This window comes from Pelophylax lessonae (genome assembly GCF_965119305.1).
Source record: "Pelophylax lessonae genome assembly, chromosome: 11".
Lineage (NCBI taxonomy): Eukaryota > Metazoa > Chordata > Amphibia > Anura > Ranidae > Pelophylax > Pelophylax lessonae.
The window spans coordinates 182,374,588-182,393,734 of NC_138778.1; the positions used below are offsets into that span (position 1 = coordinate 182,374,588).

The 19,147-nt window shown below is 44.0% G+C and overlaps 1 protein-coding gene across 4 annotated transcripts in view; it reads left to right on the top strand.

Annotated features, from left to right (window-relative positions):
• MARCHF10 (membrane associated ring-CH-type finger 10) overlaps positions 1-19,147 on the top strand; it is a 137,082-nt gene that overhangs the window by 47,984 nt on the left and 69,951 nt on the right. For all 4 annotated transcript variants that reach the window (XM_082271269.1, XM_082271271.1, XM_082271270.1 and 1 more), the window contains exon 7: positions 7,141-7,307. In XM_082271269.1, the coding sequence (XP_082127395.1) occupies positions 7,141-7,307 (167 nt within the window). The remainder of the gene's footprint in view (positions 1-7,140; positions 7,308-19,147) is intronic.

The following is a 19,147-nucleotide window of genomic DNA, read 5'->3' on the forward strand; positions in this document are numbered from 1 at the left end:
ATTTTTTTTTTACCAAAAATATGTAGCAGAAAACAAATTGGCTTAAAATGTTAAAAAATTTTGATTTTTAAATTTTTATTTTTATGTTATATAGCAGAAAGTGAAAATGATTGTTTTTTTTTTTTTTTCAGAATTGTTGCTCTTTTTTTGTTTATAGCGCAAAAAAAAATAATTGCACAGGTGATCAAATACCACCAAAGGATAGCTCTATTTCTGGGAAAAAAGGACATCAATTTTATTTGGGTACAGCGTCACACGACCACGCAACTGTCCGTTAAAATAACGCAGTGCCGAAAAATGGCCTGGTCATTAAAGTGGAAGTATCGTCGCTTTTTTACCTTTTATATAATAAGGTTTACCTGTAGGTAAAATTAATATCTCCTAAACCTGCAAGGTTTAGGAGATATTCTAAAAAGAAAAAAATCCGCGCTTAGGATAATTACAGTTGATGCTGGCTGCAGCCCACCTGTACACTATATTCCTAAGAGTATAGTAAGATAAAAAATGCAAGACCAGGTTGATGGCGCTGCCAGTATATACCTGCTAATCCGTTTGCTTTCTGATGATGCTAAAATAAATGTTAAAATGTAAAATTGATAAAGTGTGTTGTGCTTCAAAAATAAATATTGAATATGAAATAAAGTGTCGGGTGCTAAAAAAATTGGGGTTAAGTGCAAGGAATGGGTGATCCAATTCTGTGAAAAATGTACAATTTTACTGGTGCAAGCTCCAAATATAAATAAATGAATTAGTTCCTAGGTGAGTGAACCTTAAAATAAGTAAGCCAACCCGGGAAGGATTGGTAAAAATATTGAATCAACCTAAAATCATATATTATAACATACGTGAACTGTGAGATCTTTAAAAAGTGAAAATCATTAAAAAGTGCAAGTTTTGCAATAGGAAGCATCAAATGTTAAAACGCAGGTATACAAATAAAACGCTAAAGATGTAACATCAGAACAACAGGTACTGGTAAGTCCGTAATGGCTAAAAGTCCTAGAGGAAAGGTGAGTCCCACTATGGTGAAACACTCCCTAGATTAGGGGTGCAAAAAAGTGACTGGTGCAGGTGCTCTGGCAGAAGTTATGGTGATACTCGAGTGCCGGTGACCATTCAGTGCTCCCCGCACCCCTTGGACCGCACTCACCAGATTTGATCACCCCTGCAGGGGTATCAGGCCTTGGATCAATAATCCTGGGGGTCCCCTAATACTGTATCGCTAATATGGTCCAATGTCCTGCCCGAGTCCTCCGGATCGGGGTCCTCGCAGTTAGGATCCACGGGTATATATATGGGGGAAGAAGGCTTCACATAGAGTAGTACCGTTTGTGTAAACAGGCTTTATTTAAACAAAAAATGGGTACTTACAAACGTGACAAGTGAATAGGCAGGTGAAAACAACAATCGCCGCGGACTTCCGGGACGCCGTGCGAGCCACGGTCCGGATGTGCGTTCCACTTGGGCGGATGTGGCGTGATGACGCTCTACGTACGTTTCGTCGATTGACGTCTTCAGGAGACTTTTAGCCATTACGGACTTACCAGTACCTGTTGTTCTGATGTTACATCTTTAGCGTTTTATTTGTATACCTGCGTTTTAACATTTGATGCTTCCTATTGCAAAACTTGCACTTTTTAATGATTTTCACTTTTTAAAGATCTCACAGTTCACGTATGTTATAATATATGATTTTAGGTTGATTCAATATTTTTACCAATCCTTCCCGGGTTGGCTTACTTATTTTAAGGTTCACTCACCTAGGAACTAATTCATTTATTTATATTTGGAGCTTGCACCAGTAAAATTGTACATTTTTCACAGAATTGGATCACCCATTCCTTGCACTTAACCCCAATTTTTTTAGCACCCGACACTTTATTTCATATTCAATATTTATTTTTGAAGCACAACACACTTTATCAATTTTACATTTTAACATTTATTTTAGCATCATCAGAAAGCAAACGGATTAGCAGGTATATACTGGCAGCGCCATCAACCTGGTCTTGCATTTTTTAGGAGATATTCGCCTGCATGCAGCCGCTGAAACCAGCGGCGCATGCGCTCTGAAGGTCCGGCGGACCTTCAGAGCTCTTTGCCATCTCCTTGCCAGATAGTGACTCCCGCGCGCAAGCGTCATCGCGGCTCCGGCCACTCAAAGCGCCGGAGACGCCGAACCCGGAAGAGACGCTGAGGGAACATGACAGCGATGCATACTAGCTCATTATGCCTTTGTCCTGCAGGGTTTTTTGGTTTTTTTTTTCAGTGAGGATACAACCGCTTTAGGGGGGATATCTTCCAGTCTAGAAGTGGTTAAATTGGTTGTGAACCTCAGACCTTGAAATACAGTGCATCCGAAAAATATTCACAGTGCTTCACTTTTTTCACATTTTGTTATGTTATAGCCTTATTCTAAAATGGATTAAATTATTTTTTTTTCCTCATAATTCTACAAATAATATCTCATAATGACAACATGAAAGAAGTTAGTTAGAAATCTTTGCAAATTTATTAAAAAAACAAAAAAACAAAACAAATGTTTATAAGTATTCACAGCCTTTGCTCAAAAGCAAAAAAAAAAAAAAAGCACCTTTGGCACCAATTACAGCCTCAAGTCTTTTTTCAGTATGATGCTACAAGCTTGGCAAACCTATTTTTGGGCAGTTTCTCCCATTCTTCTTTGCAGGACCTCTCAAGCTCCACCAGGTTGGGTGGGGAGTGTCGGTGCACAGCCATTTTCAGATCTCTCCTGAGATGTTCAATTGGGTTTAAGGCGGGGCCACTTAATGACGTTCACAGAGTTGTCCTGTAGCCACTCCTTTGTTATCTTGGCTGTGTGCTTAGGGTCGTTGTCCTGTTGGATGATGGATCTTCGCCCCAGTCTGAAGTCCAGGCTGCACTGGAGCAGGTTTTCATCAAGGATGTCTCTGTACATTGCTGCATTCATCTTTCCCTTGATCCTGACTTGTCTTCCAGTTCCTGCCCCTGAAAAACATCCCTACAGCATGATGCTACCACCACCATGCCTTACTGTAGGGATGGTATTGACCAGGTGATGAGGGGTGCCTGGTTTCCTCCAGACATGACACTTGCCATTCAGGCCAAAGAGTTCAATCTTTGTTTCATCAGACCAGCGAATTTTGTTTCTTATGGTCTGAGAGTCATTCAGTTGCCTTTTGGCAAACTCCAGGTGGGCTGTCATGTGTCTTTTAATGAGGATTGGCTTCCGCCTGGCCACTCTACCATACAGGTCTGGGGGGTGGAGTGCTGCAAAGATGGTTGTTCTTCTGGAAGGTTCTTCTCTCTCCACAGAAAAACACTTGAGCTCTGTCAGAGTGACCTTCGGGTTCTTAGACACCTCCCTGACTAAGGCCCTTCTCCCCCGATCGCTCAGTTGGGCCAGGGGGCCCGCTGTAGGAAGAGTCCTGGTGGTTCCAAACTTCTGCCATTTATAGATGATGGAGGCCACTCTACTCATTGGGACCTTCAATGCTGTAGAAATTTTTCTGTACCCTTCCCCAGATCTGTGCCTCGATAAATCCTGTCTCGGAGGTCTACAGACAATTCCTTGGACATCATGGCTTGGTTTGTGCTCTGAAATGCACTGTTAACTGTGGGGCCTTATATAGACAGGTGGGTGCCTTTCCAAATCCTGTCCAATCTACTGAATTTACCACAGGTGGACTCCAATCAAGTTGTAGAAACATCTCAAGGATTTTCAGTGTAAACAGTATGCACCTGAGCTCAATTTTAAGTGTCATGGCAAAGGCTGTGAATACTTATGTACATGGGATTTTTTCTGTTTTTTATTTTGAATACATTTACAAAGATTTTGAAAAAAACTTCTTTCACGTTGTCATTATGGGGTATTGTTTGCAGAATTTTAAGGAAAATAATGAATTGAGTCAATTTTGGAATAAGGCTGTAACATAACAAAATGTGGAAAAATTGAAGCACTGTAAATACTTTCTGGATGCACTGTATGAACAAAGCATATCCTTCTATAGTGTGTACTTGTCTCATTTAAAAGCACTAAGGCTGGCCATACACTATACAATTTTCTTGTTCAACTTTCCTTTAGATTTACCAAAACCATATAATATAAGGTCAAACCTAAACACTTTCAATTTGTATGCAATCAGGCAGGCCCTTGCACTACATAGTTGAAGGTAAATCTAAAGGAAATTGAATAGGTTAAATTGTATAGTGTATGGCCAGCCTAAGTGTCATTTCTGTCTGCTGATTTGTTCCTCTGCTATCAGCAATAATCACTGACAAGTTTTCCTGACACCAAGAGAAAAATGGTAGTAGAAGAGGGGACCTCCAGCTGATTGACAGCCTCAGCTCTGTTCCTGTGTGCTGTGTGAACGCATTTACTACATGTAAAAAATACAATTCCTGCCTCCTCACTGCCAAGCAGACCTATTTTATCACTTTCATTAATAACTTAACATCCCGTCCCCATAAACTCTTCTCTACCTTTAAAGCTCTACTTCATCCTCCACTGCTTCCACCCACTAACTCACTCACTGCCCAGGAGATCACCAATCACTTCAAACATAAGATTGATACAACTCATGAGGAGATCTCCACTGCACAAATACCTTCTCCACCTAACGCCCCATGTGCATAGGTGCAATCATTATGCACAAAAATGTTATATATTAACTACCTACAGACCACCCTCCAAGGGCACCCCTGAGGAAGGAGTCCAGTTTACACTCCGAAACGCGTCGGGTCAAACCCGGGGGTCAAGTGGTCTAAGTTTCACTGTTCTATGTGGAGTAATTTATAGCTTGCCTACTGTTTTTACATTTCTGTATTATTGAATAAAATTTTCTCTTTTTATATATCTTTTTTGTCATATGTTTTGGTGCCTTTAAAATCCCACCCAAGGGGAACCCCTTTTGGTTTGAGGTGCAATCATTAGTTCCTTCATTCAACTCCACCACTTTAAACAAGGTTGCTAAACTTTTCTCTAACGTCCACCTTACCGCCTCCCCCTCTACCCTGTACCCACACAAATGCTACAGTCACCCTCTGGCTCTATCCTACACTCTCTAACTCACATCTTCAATCTCTCCCTCTGTTCAGGCATCTTCCTCAACTTTTTAAAACATGCACTAGTCACCCCCATACTTAAAAAGCCATCACTAGACCCCACCAAACTTAACAACCTATGCCCCATCTCCTTGCTCCCATTTCTTTTCAAACTCCTTGAACATCTAGTCTACAACCGACTGAACGACCACCTCGCCGAGAATAATCTTCTTGATTCCCTTCAGTCTGGATTCCGCCCTCAACACTCCACGGAAACTGTTTTCCTAAAACTCACAAACGATCTGCTAACAGCTAAATCCAATGGACACTATTCTGTACTCCTACTTCTGGACCTCTCTGCTGCCTTTCACACAGAGGATCACCCCCTCCTCCTCAAAAAACTCCACGCCTTTGGTCTTCATGACCGTACTCTTCGCTAGTTCTCATTCTATTTATCCAACCGCACCTTTAGCATTACTTACAATTCTACTTCCTCCTCTCCCTTTCTCTGTCGGGGGTCCCCCAAGGTTCTTTTCTTGGACCTCTCTTATTCTCCATCTACACCTCCTCCCTGTCTCAGGTAATAGCCTCCCATGGCTTCCAATACCATTTCTATGCTGATGACACCCACTCTCTCTACCCCTCAGCTCACTCCTTCAGTCTCCTCACGTATTACTAATTTACTAACAGACATATCAGCCTGGATGTCACACCATTTCCTCAAACTCAGTCAATCCAAAACTGAGCTCATGATTTTTCCTCCTCCACGTGCCTTTTCCCCTGACTTCTCTGTCAAGATCGATAGCATGGCTATCATCTCGTCCGCACATGACACGGTTCTAGGTGTAACCATGGACTCTGACCTATACTTTCAGCCCCACGCCCAATCACTGTCCAAATCTTGCTGCCTCAACCTCCGCAACATCTCCGAAATACGCTCCTCCCTAACCAATGACACCAGAAAGCTCCTAGTTCACTTCCACCTCGACTCCTGCAACTTCCTCCTCATGGGATTACCTTTACATAGGTTATCCCATATCCAGTTCATCATCAATGCTGCTGCCAAACTCATCCACCTTACCAACCATTCAGTCTCTGCTTCCCCTCTCTGTCAATTCCTACACTAGCTTCCACTCACCCAACAAATTAAATTCAAAATAGTAACAACAATTTACAAAGCCATCCACAACTCAGTTCCAGCTACATCACTAACCTAGTCTCAAAATACCAACCTACTCTTTCCCTTCATTCCTCCCAAGACCTCCTGCTCTCTAGTTCCTTTGTCACTTCCTCCGATGCTTGCATCCAGGACTTTTCTCAAGACTCTCTTATCCTATGGAATTCCCTACCCCAATCTGTCCAACTATCTTCTACTCTGTTTGATTTTAGACGATCCATGAAAACCCTTCTATTCAGAGAAGCCTATTCTGCCCCTACCTAACAACTGTACTTTTATTTTCTCCATAAGATCATCTCCCACAGTTACTACCTTTTGTATCACTTGACCCTCCCTGTAAGCTCTAACAAGCAGGGCTCTCTGATTTCTCCTGTATTGAATTATATTGTAACTGTACTCTCTACCCTCATGCTGTAAGGGTTTACAACCACTTTAAGGCTAGGTTTCCACTAGTGCGGCTACGAAGTCGTGCTACTTCTAGCACGACTTCGTAGCAAAAGTAAACCGCGGCTTCAGTTAGACTTGTCCCTCATATATAGAGGGAAGTCGCGCTCAAAAGTAGTACACGATTTACTTTTGAGGTCGCGGCAACTGAAGCCGCGGCAGTGGAAACGGGCCCCATTGAAAACAATGGGTTTTGACTTGCTGTGCGACTTGACATGTGTCAAGTCGCACCGCAAGTCGCACTAGTGGAAACCGAGCCTTAGTCCTAAAGCTGGAATCTAGTGATTTGTGGGACTCATACTGAACAAATATGAATATATTGCAGCAAATATGAATAGTTTCAAACTACAAAAAAAATAATGTAAAAGACATGACCGGGTTTGGTTGTTTCTTGTTCATTTCAAAGTGTTGAAAGTTTACTTTATTTATGCAGATAAGTCTTCAGAGTTAATTTTTATTTCTATCCACGTGTCCAGTTTACTAGAAGAGGACTCAGAAGATGAAGGGGATCTGTGCAGGATCTGTCTTACAGGAGACAAAACCTCAGAAAACCAACTTTTAGCACCTTGCAGATGTAAAGGGAGCTTGAAGTATGTACACAAAGAATGCATGAAGAAATGGCTGCTCAGTAAAATTAAATCAGGTGAGGACAGAATATTAAAGTGATACTAAAGTCTCCTTTTTTTTTAGTTATGTAGCACTACTCCCTTGGGGGTTTCTGGTATTTGCATGTTCTTCTGTGTTGCTTTGACCCTGTGAACTGTCTAGCCCACCTGACACTCTAAGTTCAGACGTGTTGTGATTCATGGACACAAAGCAAATCTGTTTATCCTCTAAACTATACTTTACTCAAAAGAAAAGGCTTAAAGAAGGTATAAATCAACTAGGCCCTACGTAAACTCCCAGGACTTAGTTGAAATAATACTAAAAGAAAAGTTAAATAACCAGTTATAGTAACAAGCAAATAACACCACTACACACAGTATCAGACAGTAAGTGAATGAATCTCTCAGAAAGCTATGTATTGCTATATGATCTATTCCTACTAAAGGGGAACCCCAGGCCGGCCTACAGCACCTTTATCCTAATGAGAGATGAGGTCATCTAGATACCAGTAGCATGTCCCCTTTAAAAGCAATAAGATAGGAATGTTCAAAATGCAAGGCCTTGCAATTATCTTCACCAGTAGTTGCAGCTCAAAGAACAAATGATTCCAGAGTGTAGCACAGTGTGAGACAGGCAACGCTAGTTCCCCTAACTGATCCAAAATGCAAAGTGACTGTATACAGTGTTCAAGAGATGCTGTAACAATTGATAACTTGACTTTGAGCAGGTGCTCTCTCACCAATCCTGAAGACCCTCTTATAACTCCTGGACAGACAAGCAAAGTCAACTCCCCACGCTGTGAGACTCTGAGATAGCCGTGCTCTGCTGATTCAGTAAGTCCCAGCGACTACGGCACGATCAGAGATGCTGCAGGGATGTCCGTGATTTGGCGTGTGTCATCCATCCGGCCTGAGTCTGCTGAAGGCTGGGTGGCGTGCAGTAGGCCATAGTTCTCTATCTCTCTGCGGCAGACCGATGCACACACGATGGATCCTAGGAAGCAAGAGAACGTGGGCCTGATCAGCTGATCTGTTTATAGTCTCTCCCAGAATTCTCTTGTTAGGAACCTGTCAGGAAGGCTCTGGCAGTGGATGAGTTAAGACTCACAGGCTATTCCGGCTCCACCCCTCTCATCTAGAAAGAGCTCTATTTAAGCTGGATCAGCACACAGGTTCAGTGCTGTCTTGTCTTCAGCTCCTGCCGTTGTTCCTGAACCTGTGACCTGTTTGCTGCTGATTTCCCGTTGACCTTTTGGCTTGTTCCTGACTCCGCTCGTCTGCTGCCCGTCCTGACCCCGGCTTGTTTGACCATTCTCTCGGATCTCCCTTGCCTGTTTACCCGCCTTCGGACCTTGATCGGTTCACCCGTGGTGGGGCGACCCTGAGGACCGCGACCTGGTATCCACATGCAGCGAACTCCATCCTCACCACTAGAGGCTCTGGCGAAAACCGGTGGATACTTAGACTCCGCACCTCAGGCTAGCCTGTGTCACTTACCTTGGGGGTTCCGTCCAAGCTCTGCCCTCTAGCGGACATCGGGGTCTATCTCTGTCGCCAGGTTACCACCAGCACCCTAACATCTCTCCTGGAGCGAATGGTCTGCTGGGAGGTGTAGTCCACAAACAGTTCAGCAGTGCAGTAATACCTTTCAGGAGATTAAAGTTCCCACAATGCTCTCTTCCAGTCTCAGGAGTATGATGGATGAAGATCTGAGACCAACACTAGGAGAGCACAGTCTGAGAGAGCAAAGAATAAGTCTGCAGTGTCAGATAACTGTAGTCTGCTCCCTGATACATCCTCCCTCCAATTGAAAGTCTTTGGTCCCCGAAGTCAAATATAACTTCTTTAACCACTTAAGCCCCGGAAGATTTTACCCCCATTCCGACCAGGGGGTATTTTGCGATTAGGCACTGCGTGACTTTAACGGACCATTGCGCGGTCGTGCGACGCTGTACCTAAACGAATTTGGCGTCCTTTTTTTCCCACAAACAGAGCTTTCTTTTGGTGGTATTTGATCACCTGTGCGATTTTTTGATCACGCGCTATAAACAAAAAAAGAGCGTCAATTTTGCAAAAATAACAATATTTTTCAAATTTTTTTATATGAAATTCCCCCCCAAAAAAATGTAAAAATCAAAATTTTTTAACATTTTCGGCCAATTTGTTTTATGCTACCTATGTTTGGTAAAAAAAAATCGCAAAAAGCGTATTTTGATTGGTTTGCGCAAAAGTTATCGCGTTTACTAACAAAGGGAAAGATTTTTGTCATTTTTGTTGTTTTTTTTTTTAACGCGTAATGGCGGCGATCTGCGATTTTTTTGCGGTACTGCGACATTGCGGCGGACAGATCGGACCCTTGACTGACATTTTTGACACTTTTGGGGTTACCAGTGACATTTCTACAGTAATCAGTGCTATATATATGCACTGTTACTGTAAAAATACACTGGTAGTGAAGGGGTTAACTTTATTTGGGAGGGAGGGGCTGTGTGTGTCCCTAGGGGTGTGCTTTCTACTGTGATTGGCTGTGGCTTCAGCTGTAAGGACACTGATCAACGGATCTACATAGTAGATCCATGTGATCAGTGTCTTTGCAGCGAGGAGAATGACAGGCAGCTTGTTTACACAAGCTGCCTGACATTCTCCCTCTCCCCCGCCGATCGCCGAGTGACCGGCGGACATCGGGTCCGCTGGTCACACGCGCGGGGGGGTCCGTGACCACGCGGGAGCGCGCCTCCGGGGGCGCGCGCTCGCTCCCTAGACCCTCACAAGCAAGCAACGTAGCCCTACGTTAGTTTGCCTGTGAGGGGCTGACCGCCGACGTAGATAGTCGTGCGGCGGTCGGCAAGTGGTTAAAGTAGTTATTAAGAATTATCTCAAAAAGAATTGCAAATAATTATTCTGCTAACCCGAACCTACAGTAGCAAATAGCTAATAGAGGGATTTTCCAACAGTAAATGATATAAGTCATCAGACAAAGTTTAATCATTTTGATAACAGGCCAATAATAAATTAGTGGTCCACCCAGAAGTGTCAAGGGGTGGAACAAGGTCATCCTCCACCAAAGGTTCGGTAGAGGAGGCTGGCACTTGACTAGAATGTTGAGCTGTAGAAATATGTTAATCTGAACTTTCTCCAAGAGTGTCGTATCTTAGTCTCTTGGGTGGGTGGATTTCCTGCCTAAGCCTGGAATACATGTTTTCTATGGGTTCAGGCTCACGCCCCAGGCCACAAAAACTACAACCAGGCTCTGGTTCTTCTGAACTATTGGGAGCAGTTCCTTCTCCTTCACCTTGGATGGAAGGGATTGGGTCTTCTCCAATATTTTGTACTTCAGGATTGTCAGCTGGTTCTAGCTTAATTCCTCCAGTCTTTTTTTCAGGGGATGGTACAGGTCTCTCTATCTCAACAGGCTGATGTTCTACCCTTTCAGATGGAGACACTGCTCCTACATCTTCCATTGAAGGCCGAGAAACTCTGGAGGTGTCCTCAAGTGGGGGAACCCACAACCAGTCAAGAGTCAGTTCTTTTTAGTCACTCTCCTCTTTGTCATCCTCTCAGAATGCTGGTTTGGGTGTTTGAGAGGTTCTAGGCCTTAAAACAGGAGAGCAGGGTATATCGGAACAAGGGGTGAAGACACCAGAATAGCCTCACATATGGGCAGAAGGCGGTTTTGATGCCAGGTTTTAAGGGGACCAGTCTTTCCCTCTGAGTGGATTTGATACACAGGAAGCTCAGGTAGCCATCTGCAGACAATGTAAGGTTGGGAACGCCATTGATCAGCTAGTTTGTGTTTACCTGGCACTCCCAGATTGCGTAATAACACTCGATCGCCTGGTTGCAAGTCCTGAACTCTCACTTTAAGATCAAAATGTTGTTTGTTTCTTTGTTCCCTTGCAGTGGGTGCCTCCTGAGCTTTCTCATAAGCAGTCTTCAAACTCTTTTGAAAGTCTATGAACATACCGTTGATAAGAGGCCTGAGAGGTGTGATCTGGTGACGTCCCGAAGGCTAGGTCCACAGGCAGACGGGCCTCCCTCCCGAACATGAGTCGGTAGGGAGAGTACCCAGTGGAGTCGTTAACCGTGCTATTGTAAACGTGAATTACAGCGGCAATGTAGTCACACCAGTGCTATTTCTTCTCTAACAGTAAAGTTCCCAACATGTTCAACAAAGTGCGATTGAAACGTTTTGGTTGCGTATCCCCTTGAGGATGATAAGGGGTGGTCCTGGACTTTTGAATGATTAGCAGTTCACACAGTTGTTTTACTAATTTACTTTCAAAGTCCTGACCTTGATCCGAATGGAGACGCTGGGGCAGGCCGTAATTAATGAAGAACTTCTCCACCAGAGTCTTGGCAACTGTACTGGCTTTTTGATCCTTGGTCGCGAAAGCTTGAGCATAACGGGTAAAATGATCTGTCACAACAAGGACATTACTGCGCCTACCCAGATCACTTTCTAGACACAAGAAATAAATGCACACCAATTCCATTGTCCCTTGACTTCGTAGATGCCCCGCTGGGGCAGCCCTGCTGGGCAGAGTCTTCCTTTGGATGCACCGAATGCAAGAGCGGCAGTAACTTTCAACTTCAGTCCTCATGAATGGCCAATAGAAATGATCCCTAACTAGCTTAAGGGTTCTATCCGGTCCCAGGTGTCCATGATCATCATGAAGAGCCATCAACACTATCAACCTGTGCTTTTCAGGAAGAAACAATTGTCGAACACCTTCTGGTTTTATAGATGGGCACTTCTGATATACAATACCATCTTCCAACTGAATTCATTCCAATTCTTTGTAAACTACGTTAGCACCATCGACCAAACTTTTCAACAGCATCTGGGAGTCTCGAGCTACCAATGCCTTCTTGACAAGGTCACATAGTGGATCTTCCTGCTGATCCCTTCTTAGATCAGCCTTTGTCAGGTGAGGCATTTCTTAACTGCAAACTTGAGTCAGGTCACGGCAGTACCAAAGTACTCCAGCAGAGGTACCTCCCACAGCTTCAGGTCCCATGGCTCCCTTTAGATGATGCTCTACCCCCTGACATACTGCATGAACTCCTTTGGGGGTAAAATGTATCCAATTCCTAGCACCATCATCCATCCGGTCTTCGAGATAAAGCATCTGCATCCCGGTTTCCTTTCCCTGGCTGATACTTCAGGCTGAATTGAAATTTGGACAGTGCAGCCAACCACCGATGTCCAGTGGCATCCAACTTAGCAGTAGACAAAAGATAGGTCAAGGGATAGTTGTCTGTTTTAACCACAAACAAAGCTCCACTAAGGATTCAGGGTGACAGGTTGACCTGTAACGTTTAAGACACTGACCGGGACTCTCCCCCTGGTTCTCGACAACATCTTCGTGGGCACAAGTTCTGGTCCTAGTTCTAGGACCAAGTAATCTTGCAGCTTGTCTACTACTGCCCAACTGAGGGCCAGAAACTCTAACTTGTGCACAGGGTGGTTTTTCTCAGAGGGAGTAAGACTTTCACTCACATAAGCTATTGGACAAAGCTTCCCTGCCTTCTCTTGATACAGAACTCCACCGAGCCCATCTCGGCTAGCGTCCACATGTAACTCGTAAGGCTTAGAAGGGTCAGAGTAGGCAAGAACTGGGGCTTCCCTAAGGCTCTCCTTCAGGCGCCTAAAAGCCTTTTCACACTTTGGCATCCATTAAACCTGAACAGACTCACTTAGTCTTCTAGGCGTTGTTCACCTGGACACAACTTGTGCGAGTCTTCATTCCCTTCCCTCTGCAACAACTCTTTTAGAGGTTTTGCAATTTGCGCAAAATGTTCTTTACAAACCTTCTATAATAAGAGCAAAATCCTAGAAAGGACCTCAGCTCTGGAACTGTCCTTGGTCGAGGCCAAGTGGTGACAGCTTCAAGTTTTCATGGGTCAGTGGCTACTCCATTAGCCGAGACCACATGCCTCAAAAAAGTTACTGACGTTTGGTAAAATTGGCACTTCTCCAATGACAATTTCAGGTCCTCTGCATGAAGCCTCTGAAAAACCTTTTCTAGTCGTGCCTTGTGTTTCTCTAGGGTCTTGCCAAACACGATGATATCATCCAGGTACACAAGCATCTCCATCTGTGTTCTCCATCAACCTCTGAAAGTTGGCTGGGCTCCTGCCAATCCCTGTGGCATGTGATCAAACTTGAAGAATCCCAATGAAGGTCGTCTTTTCTCGTCATCAGGGTGCATTGGTATCTGGTAATATCCGCTCTTCAGATTTAACACACTGAACCACTTTGCTCCAGACAGACACCGCAAAGCATCTTCTATCCAAGAGATAGTGTACTGATCAGGTATGGTTCTTCGGTTTAGCATTCTATAATCAGTACACATTAGAATGGTTCCATTCTTCTTGCGCACCACCACAATGGTGGATGCGTAAGGGCTTCTGGATTCCTTAACCTCCCTGGCGGTCTGATTATGTCAGAATTTTTGATCTCAAAGCGGTACATTGTTTTGCATGGAAATCTGTTGTTTTATATTTTTTAGTGAAAGAACAGAAGATGTTGCTATTCCATAATTGCTGTATTTTGGATCACATTTTGTTCCTTTTCCAGTGTATATCACTGAATTCCAATGTAGCCAGTTGACAATTCGCATAGCATGTAGGATTTTACGCCAAATGGTGCCCTCTTTAAAGCAATGTATTGCACCCAGCTGAGCCTTCCCTTGTAAGCCATTAGACTTGCATCTATGCTGATGTCTCTTTCTGGCACATAGCTCCGTTGGAAATTCTGTAGAATCATTTGATATACTTCTCCAATGGTCCTTTACTTTTTTTGCAGGATGAGTAGTTTCATCAAATTCTTTATGGTTTTCGAAGTGGCGATATTTCATTATGAGGGAAAATCTATACTCTGACATGACCATGCCAAAGAATGGAGTGGCAAGTAATGTATTGGTTGTCCAATACCACTGCTGCAGGGATTTCCCCACCACTCCCTGAAGAATTATTAGGCCCAGAAATTTCCAAATGTTATCTTTGGTCACTGGTTCCCACTTTCTGCATCTTGCAAACTTAGCCAATTGTTGCTCTTTGTACCGGTTTGTCTTGGTAACTATTTTTTCAATAACCTCATCGGAAATATTTGTAGATATGTCAAGGGATTGTCATGGTCAACATCAACTTTCATACTAGGTACTCCAGTAAATGGGAATCTTGGGGGTGCTGCCTGATCCATACCGCAGTCATACCGCAGTCAATAGACCACCAAGTTCTCACATCGCTGAGCTCAGTCGCAGAATCGTCGCTGTCCTCACTTTCAGTACCTGATGACGAATTTTTCCACAAATCACTATCGCTCAGTTCTTCAAATAATTACGATTCACTGTCGCTTTTTTCCAGTTAGTCTAAAAGCACTTTTGAACTAAAAGAACGCTTTTTGGATGCTATGGACGTTCCCAATTTTCCAGGCACAAAGAACCGCAAAAGTACAGGCAGAGCACTGAAAAAGCCACTAGGTGAAAAACTGTGGTGAAATGGCTTAATACAAAGTTGTAATCCTAACAGATTACACTGTATCATGAAATTTGTTTTATTTACTTTTTTTAAATTCCCGCCGGTTCCACCCCCTGTGTCCCGGCGCTCACAGGGAAAGGAACCGGAAGACGTGCCAGCATCAGCCGGAGAACACAGCGGGAGGATGACTGAAGATCGTAGCGGAAGGTAAGTGTGATTGTGGGGTAATCTCGAGTGTGGTTCGCAGTTACCACTTTTGGCACTGTAAATTATCCCCGAGCCACACTCTGGAATACCGCCAGTGAGGTTAATGATCCCTGACCTCTTCAACACAGCTAATTGCTCCCGAAGGTCTTAAATGTCACTAAAAGGGATCCACCGAGCTCTCCCCCAGAAAAGTTTGTCTTCACTCAGCCAAATTCAGTGTTGGGCCCTCTTGGCACAATCCACATCAAATTAATTAATAGAAAACATCTCTTCCCATCTTGCTAACTGGGCTTTGAACCTCTCTTTCCAGTTGAGAGGCATAACAGGAAATTCCACTTGTGTAAGGAATATACTAGGGTATATGCCCCGCGCCTGGTGTTTTAAGATAAATATGTGAGTATATAAATAGTGTAGGTAAATAAATTGAATAAATAAGTACAAAGATGTGCGTTTGCAGCAGCTGCTATAGAGATAATGTGAACGGGATGTAGGAAAATAGTCTATGGTAGACTACCTATAGCGCTTGCTAAAATTGATTTAAATAAAGGTGTTCAGTAAATGTAGATAAAAAATAGATAAAATAAATAATCCTCTAGTTATATATGGTGATATACACAAAAATAATTCATACATAAAAATTCATTAAAGGTGACTGCAGTGAAAATATCATATAGTGATATACACAAAATAATTCATATATAAAAGTCCATTAAAGGTGACTGTAGTGAAATATCATAAGAAAGTTCAATAAGGTTCCCAAAATTTTAAAATCCAAAGTAAATGGTGAGTCTCTTGTGCAAACAATGCTTATTCACAAACAGTAGGTGCAAGTGCTCAGCGTGGTGATTTCTCAGTTCGCTCTGTGATTATCGGTGCAGTTTCTATTTCCACTGTGATAAATGGTAAGAGTGGGTCACTTACCAAAAGGTGTGGGTCATGTATGCCTTATGGCATCAAGACCAACCAGGCTTAGATAGCCTTCCAGGCTATGATAAGGATCTCCTCGTGGCTTGTTTTGGGTAGATAGGACGGCGGGCTCGCCCTCTCTCTCCTCTCACCTCAGGCTGCTTTATCGTTCCAGTGAATTCCCCATAATGCAGCTTCCTTGAATGGTCTTCTGAACCATATTATCCAACATCGCAGGAGTGGCTGCACTCACCTGTCCTAGCACCATACAAGGCTTTAGGCTGACAGGTTGACCTGTAACAGTTTGGACACTGGCCAGGACTCTCCCCCCAGTTCTTGAAAACATCTTCGTGGGCACAAGTTCTGGGACCAATTCTATCCCTGTCTCTTCTCCCAATGGGTCAGCTTCCAGCACCACGAATGGTTCTGGCTGGTCCAAGACAATTTGACAGTGGCTTTCATACATACTCTCTCTCCAGGCTGCAAAACTTTCTCTCGAGTATCCAATGACTAAAGTCTTCCCACTCCTTCAGCCGCTGCCCTTTGTACTTGGACCACACGCTAAAAGGCTTGTCTCAGCTAAGGGTGTATCTTCTCTGCAACCGAGCCCTTTGTGCCCAGCGGGATGAGTAGCCTTCGCACTAGGTCAGTGTTTTTTCCTATTAACAAGAAATTCTGTCCTGCTCCTGGAGGCCGAGGACAAACAACCGCTAGCGTATCAAAGGTATCTGGCTTCCCAGCCAATGAAAGACTCAGACTCAAATGTTATCTTTATAGGTACAGTATCTCACAAAAGTGAATACATCCCTAAGTGGAAATGTTCAAATTGGGCCCAAAGTGTCAATATTTTGTGTGGCCACCATTATTTTCCAGCACTGCCTTAACCCTCTTGGGCATGGAGTTCACCAGAGCTTCACAGGTTGCCTCTGAAGTCCTCTTCCACCCCTCCATGACGACATCACGGAGCTGGGGGATGTTAGAGACCTTGCACTATTACAGCTTCCATTTGAGGATGCCCCACAGATGCCCGTTAGGGTTTAGGTCTGGAGACATGCTTGGCCAGTCCATCACCTTTACCCTCAGCTTCTTTAGCAAGGCAGTGGTCATCTTGGAGGTGTGTTTGGGGTCCTTATCTTGGAATACGGCCCTGCGGCCCAGTCTCTGAAGGGAGGGGATCACGCTCTGCTTCAGTATGTCACAGTACATGTTGCCATTTATGGTTTCCTCAATGAACTGTAGCTCCCCAGTGCCGACAGTACTCATGCAGCCCCAGACCATGACACTCCAATCACCACGCTTGACTGTAAGCAAGATACACTTGTCTTTGTCCTCCTCACCTTGTTGCCACCACACATGCTTGACACCATCTGAACCAAATAAATGTATCTTGGTCTTATCAGACCACAGGACATGGTTCCAGTAATCCATGTCCTAAGTCTGCTTGTCTTCAGCAAACTGTTTTCAGGCTTTCTTGTGCATCACCTTTAGAAGAGGCTTCCTTCTGGGACGACAGCCATGCAGACCAATTTGATGCAGTGTGCGGCGTATGGTCTAAGCACTGATAGGCTGACCCCTTCAACCTCTGCAGCAATGCTGGCAGCACTCATACATCTATTTCCCAAAGACAACCTCTGGATATGACGCTGAGCACGTGCACTCAACTTCTTTGGTCGACCATGGCAAGGCCTGTTCTGAGTGGAACCTGTCCTGTTACACGACTGTATGGTCTTAGTTATTGTGCTGCAGCTCAGTTTAAGGGTCTTGGCAATCTTTTTATAGATTAGGCCATCTTTATGTAGAGCAACAATTCTTTTTTTCATATCCTCAGAGAGTTCTTTGTCATGAGGTGTCATGTTGAACCTCCAGTGACCAGTATGAGAGAGTGAGAGCAATAACACCAAATTTAACACACCTGCTCCCCATTCACACCTGGGGCCTTGTAACGCTAACAAATCACATGACACCGGGGAGGGAAAATGGCTAATTGAGCCCAATTTGGACATTTTCACTTAGAGGTGCACTCGCTTTTGTTGCCAGCGGTTTAGACAATAATGACTGTGTGTTGAGTTATTTTGAGGGGACAGCAAATTTACACTGTTATTCGAGCTGTACGCTCACTACTTTACATTGTAGCAAAGTGTTATTTCTTCAGTGTTGTCACATGAAAAGATATAATTAAATATTTTCAAAAATGTGAGGGGTGTACTCACTTTTGTGAGACACTGTATGTATTCATCGTAAGGGAACTTTTGGGTGCCAATGCCCCAGATCTCCAGCTATTCCAGCTTGCACAAAGGGATATGCTAAAAGTGCTTGTCATAGAAATCCCTGTACAATAGTGTCACTTAGGCTCCAGTATCAAATAGAGCTTTAGTGTAGATCCCTTCCATTTGCAGCAAAACTATTGGAGAGGGTCCTACCAAGTTCTTCGGCACGTTTCTGGCATGTGCACCTATAGGCTGGGTCCTAACTAATTTCCTTTGTGGCGATAGAGTCCTCTCTACAACTTGTTTTGGCACGTTTCTGACTTGTGACTCTGTAGCCTGAGCCCTAACTAACTTCCTCCATGGTGATAGAGTCCTCTTCTTAACTCTAGGAGAGGGTGCATTGACCTCCTGTGTCTTTCCCACTAACCCGGGTGACTCATTTTTAGATACAGGTGAAGAGGTAGAAAGACAAGCAGATGACTTTGTCTACTGCTTTTTCTTTGATACTTTTCTGACTTTGGAGCTCTGTTTGGTCTCGGGACGCTCAATTGGCTCCTTCACTGAGGTCCCCAGGAGTTTACCTCCTTCTTTGGAAAGAGTATCTTCTGTAAGGCTTTTAACACTTCTACCAGCAACTCTGGGCTGGCTTCCTTCTTGGGGCATTTAGTCTTGAAATGCCCAACTTCTCCACATTCAAAATATCTCCTTTCCCTGGGAAACAGCCCTGATCCCCCAGGGTTGAATCTTTGTTCCTGCGTCTTGCCTTGGGTCTCTATCACTCGCATCAGAGCCTGATATACAGTATCTGAGTTTGAAGTTGAGCGACTTGAGTCATCAATTCTGCTGATTTCCGGGCGACAGCCAACTTCTTGCTGTCTGGGCTTTCATGCCCTTCCTGGTCTGCTTCGGTCTCACTATCTTCATCCGAGAAACTAAGTTCCGCATAGACAACACGGGCAGAAGCTTTCTGCTTCTTCCCCCTCCTACAACCAACTCTCTCGCCCCTTGACTCTTCTCTACCAACAAAGCTTCCTCCTCCCTTACTTCTCTCATCAGTTCAGGGTAAGTAGAGACTG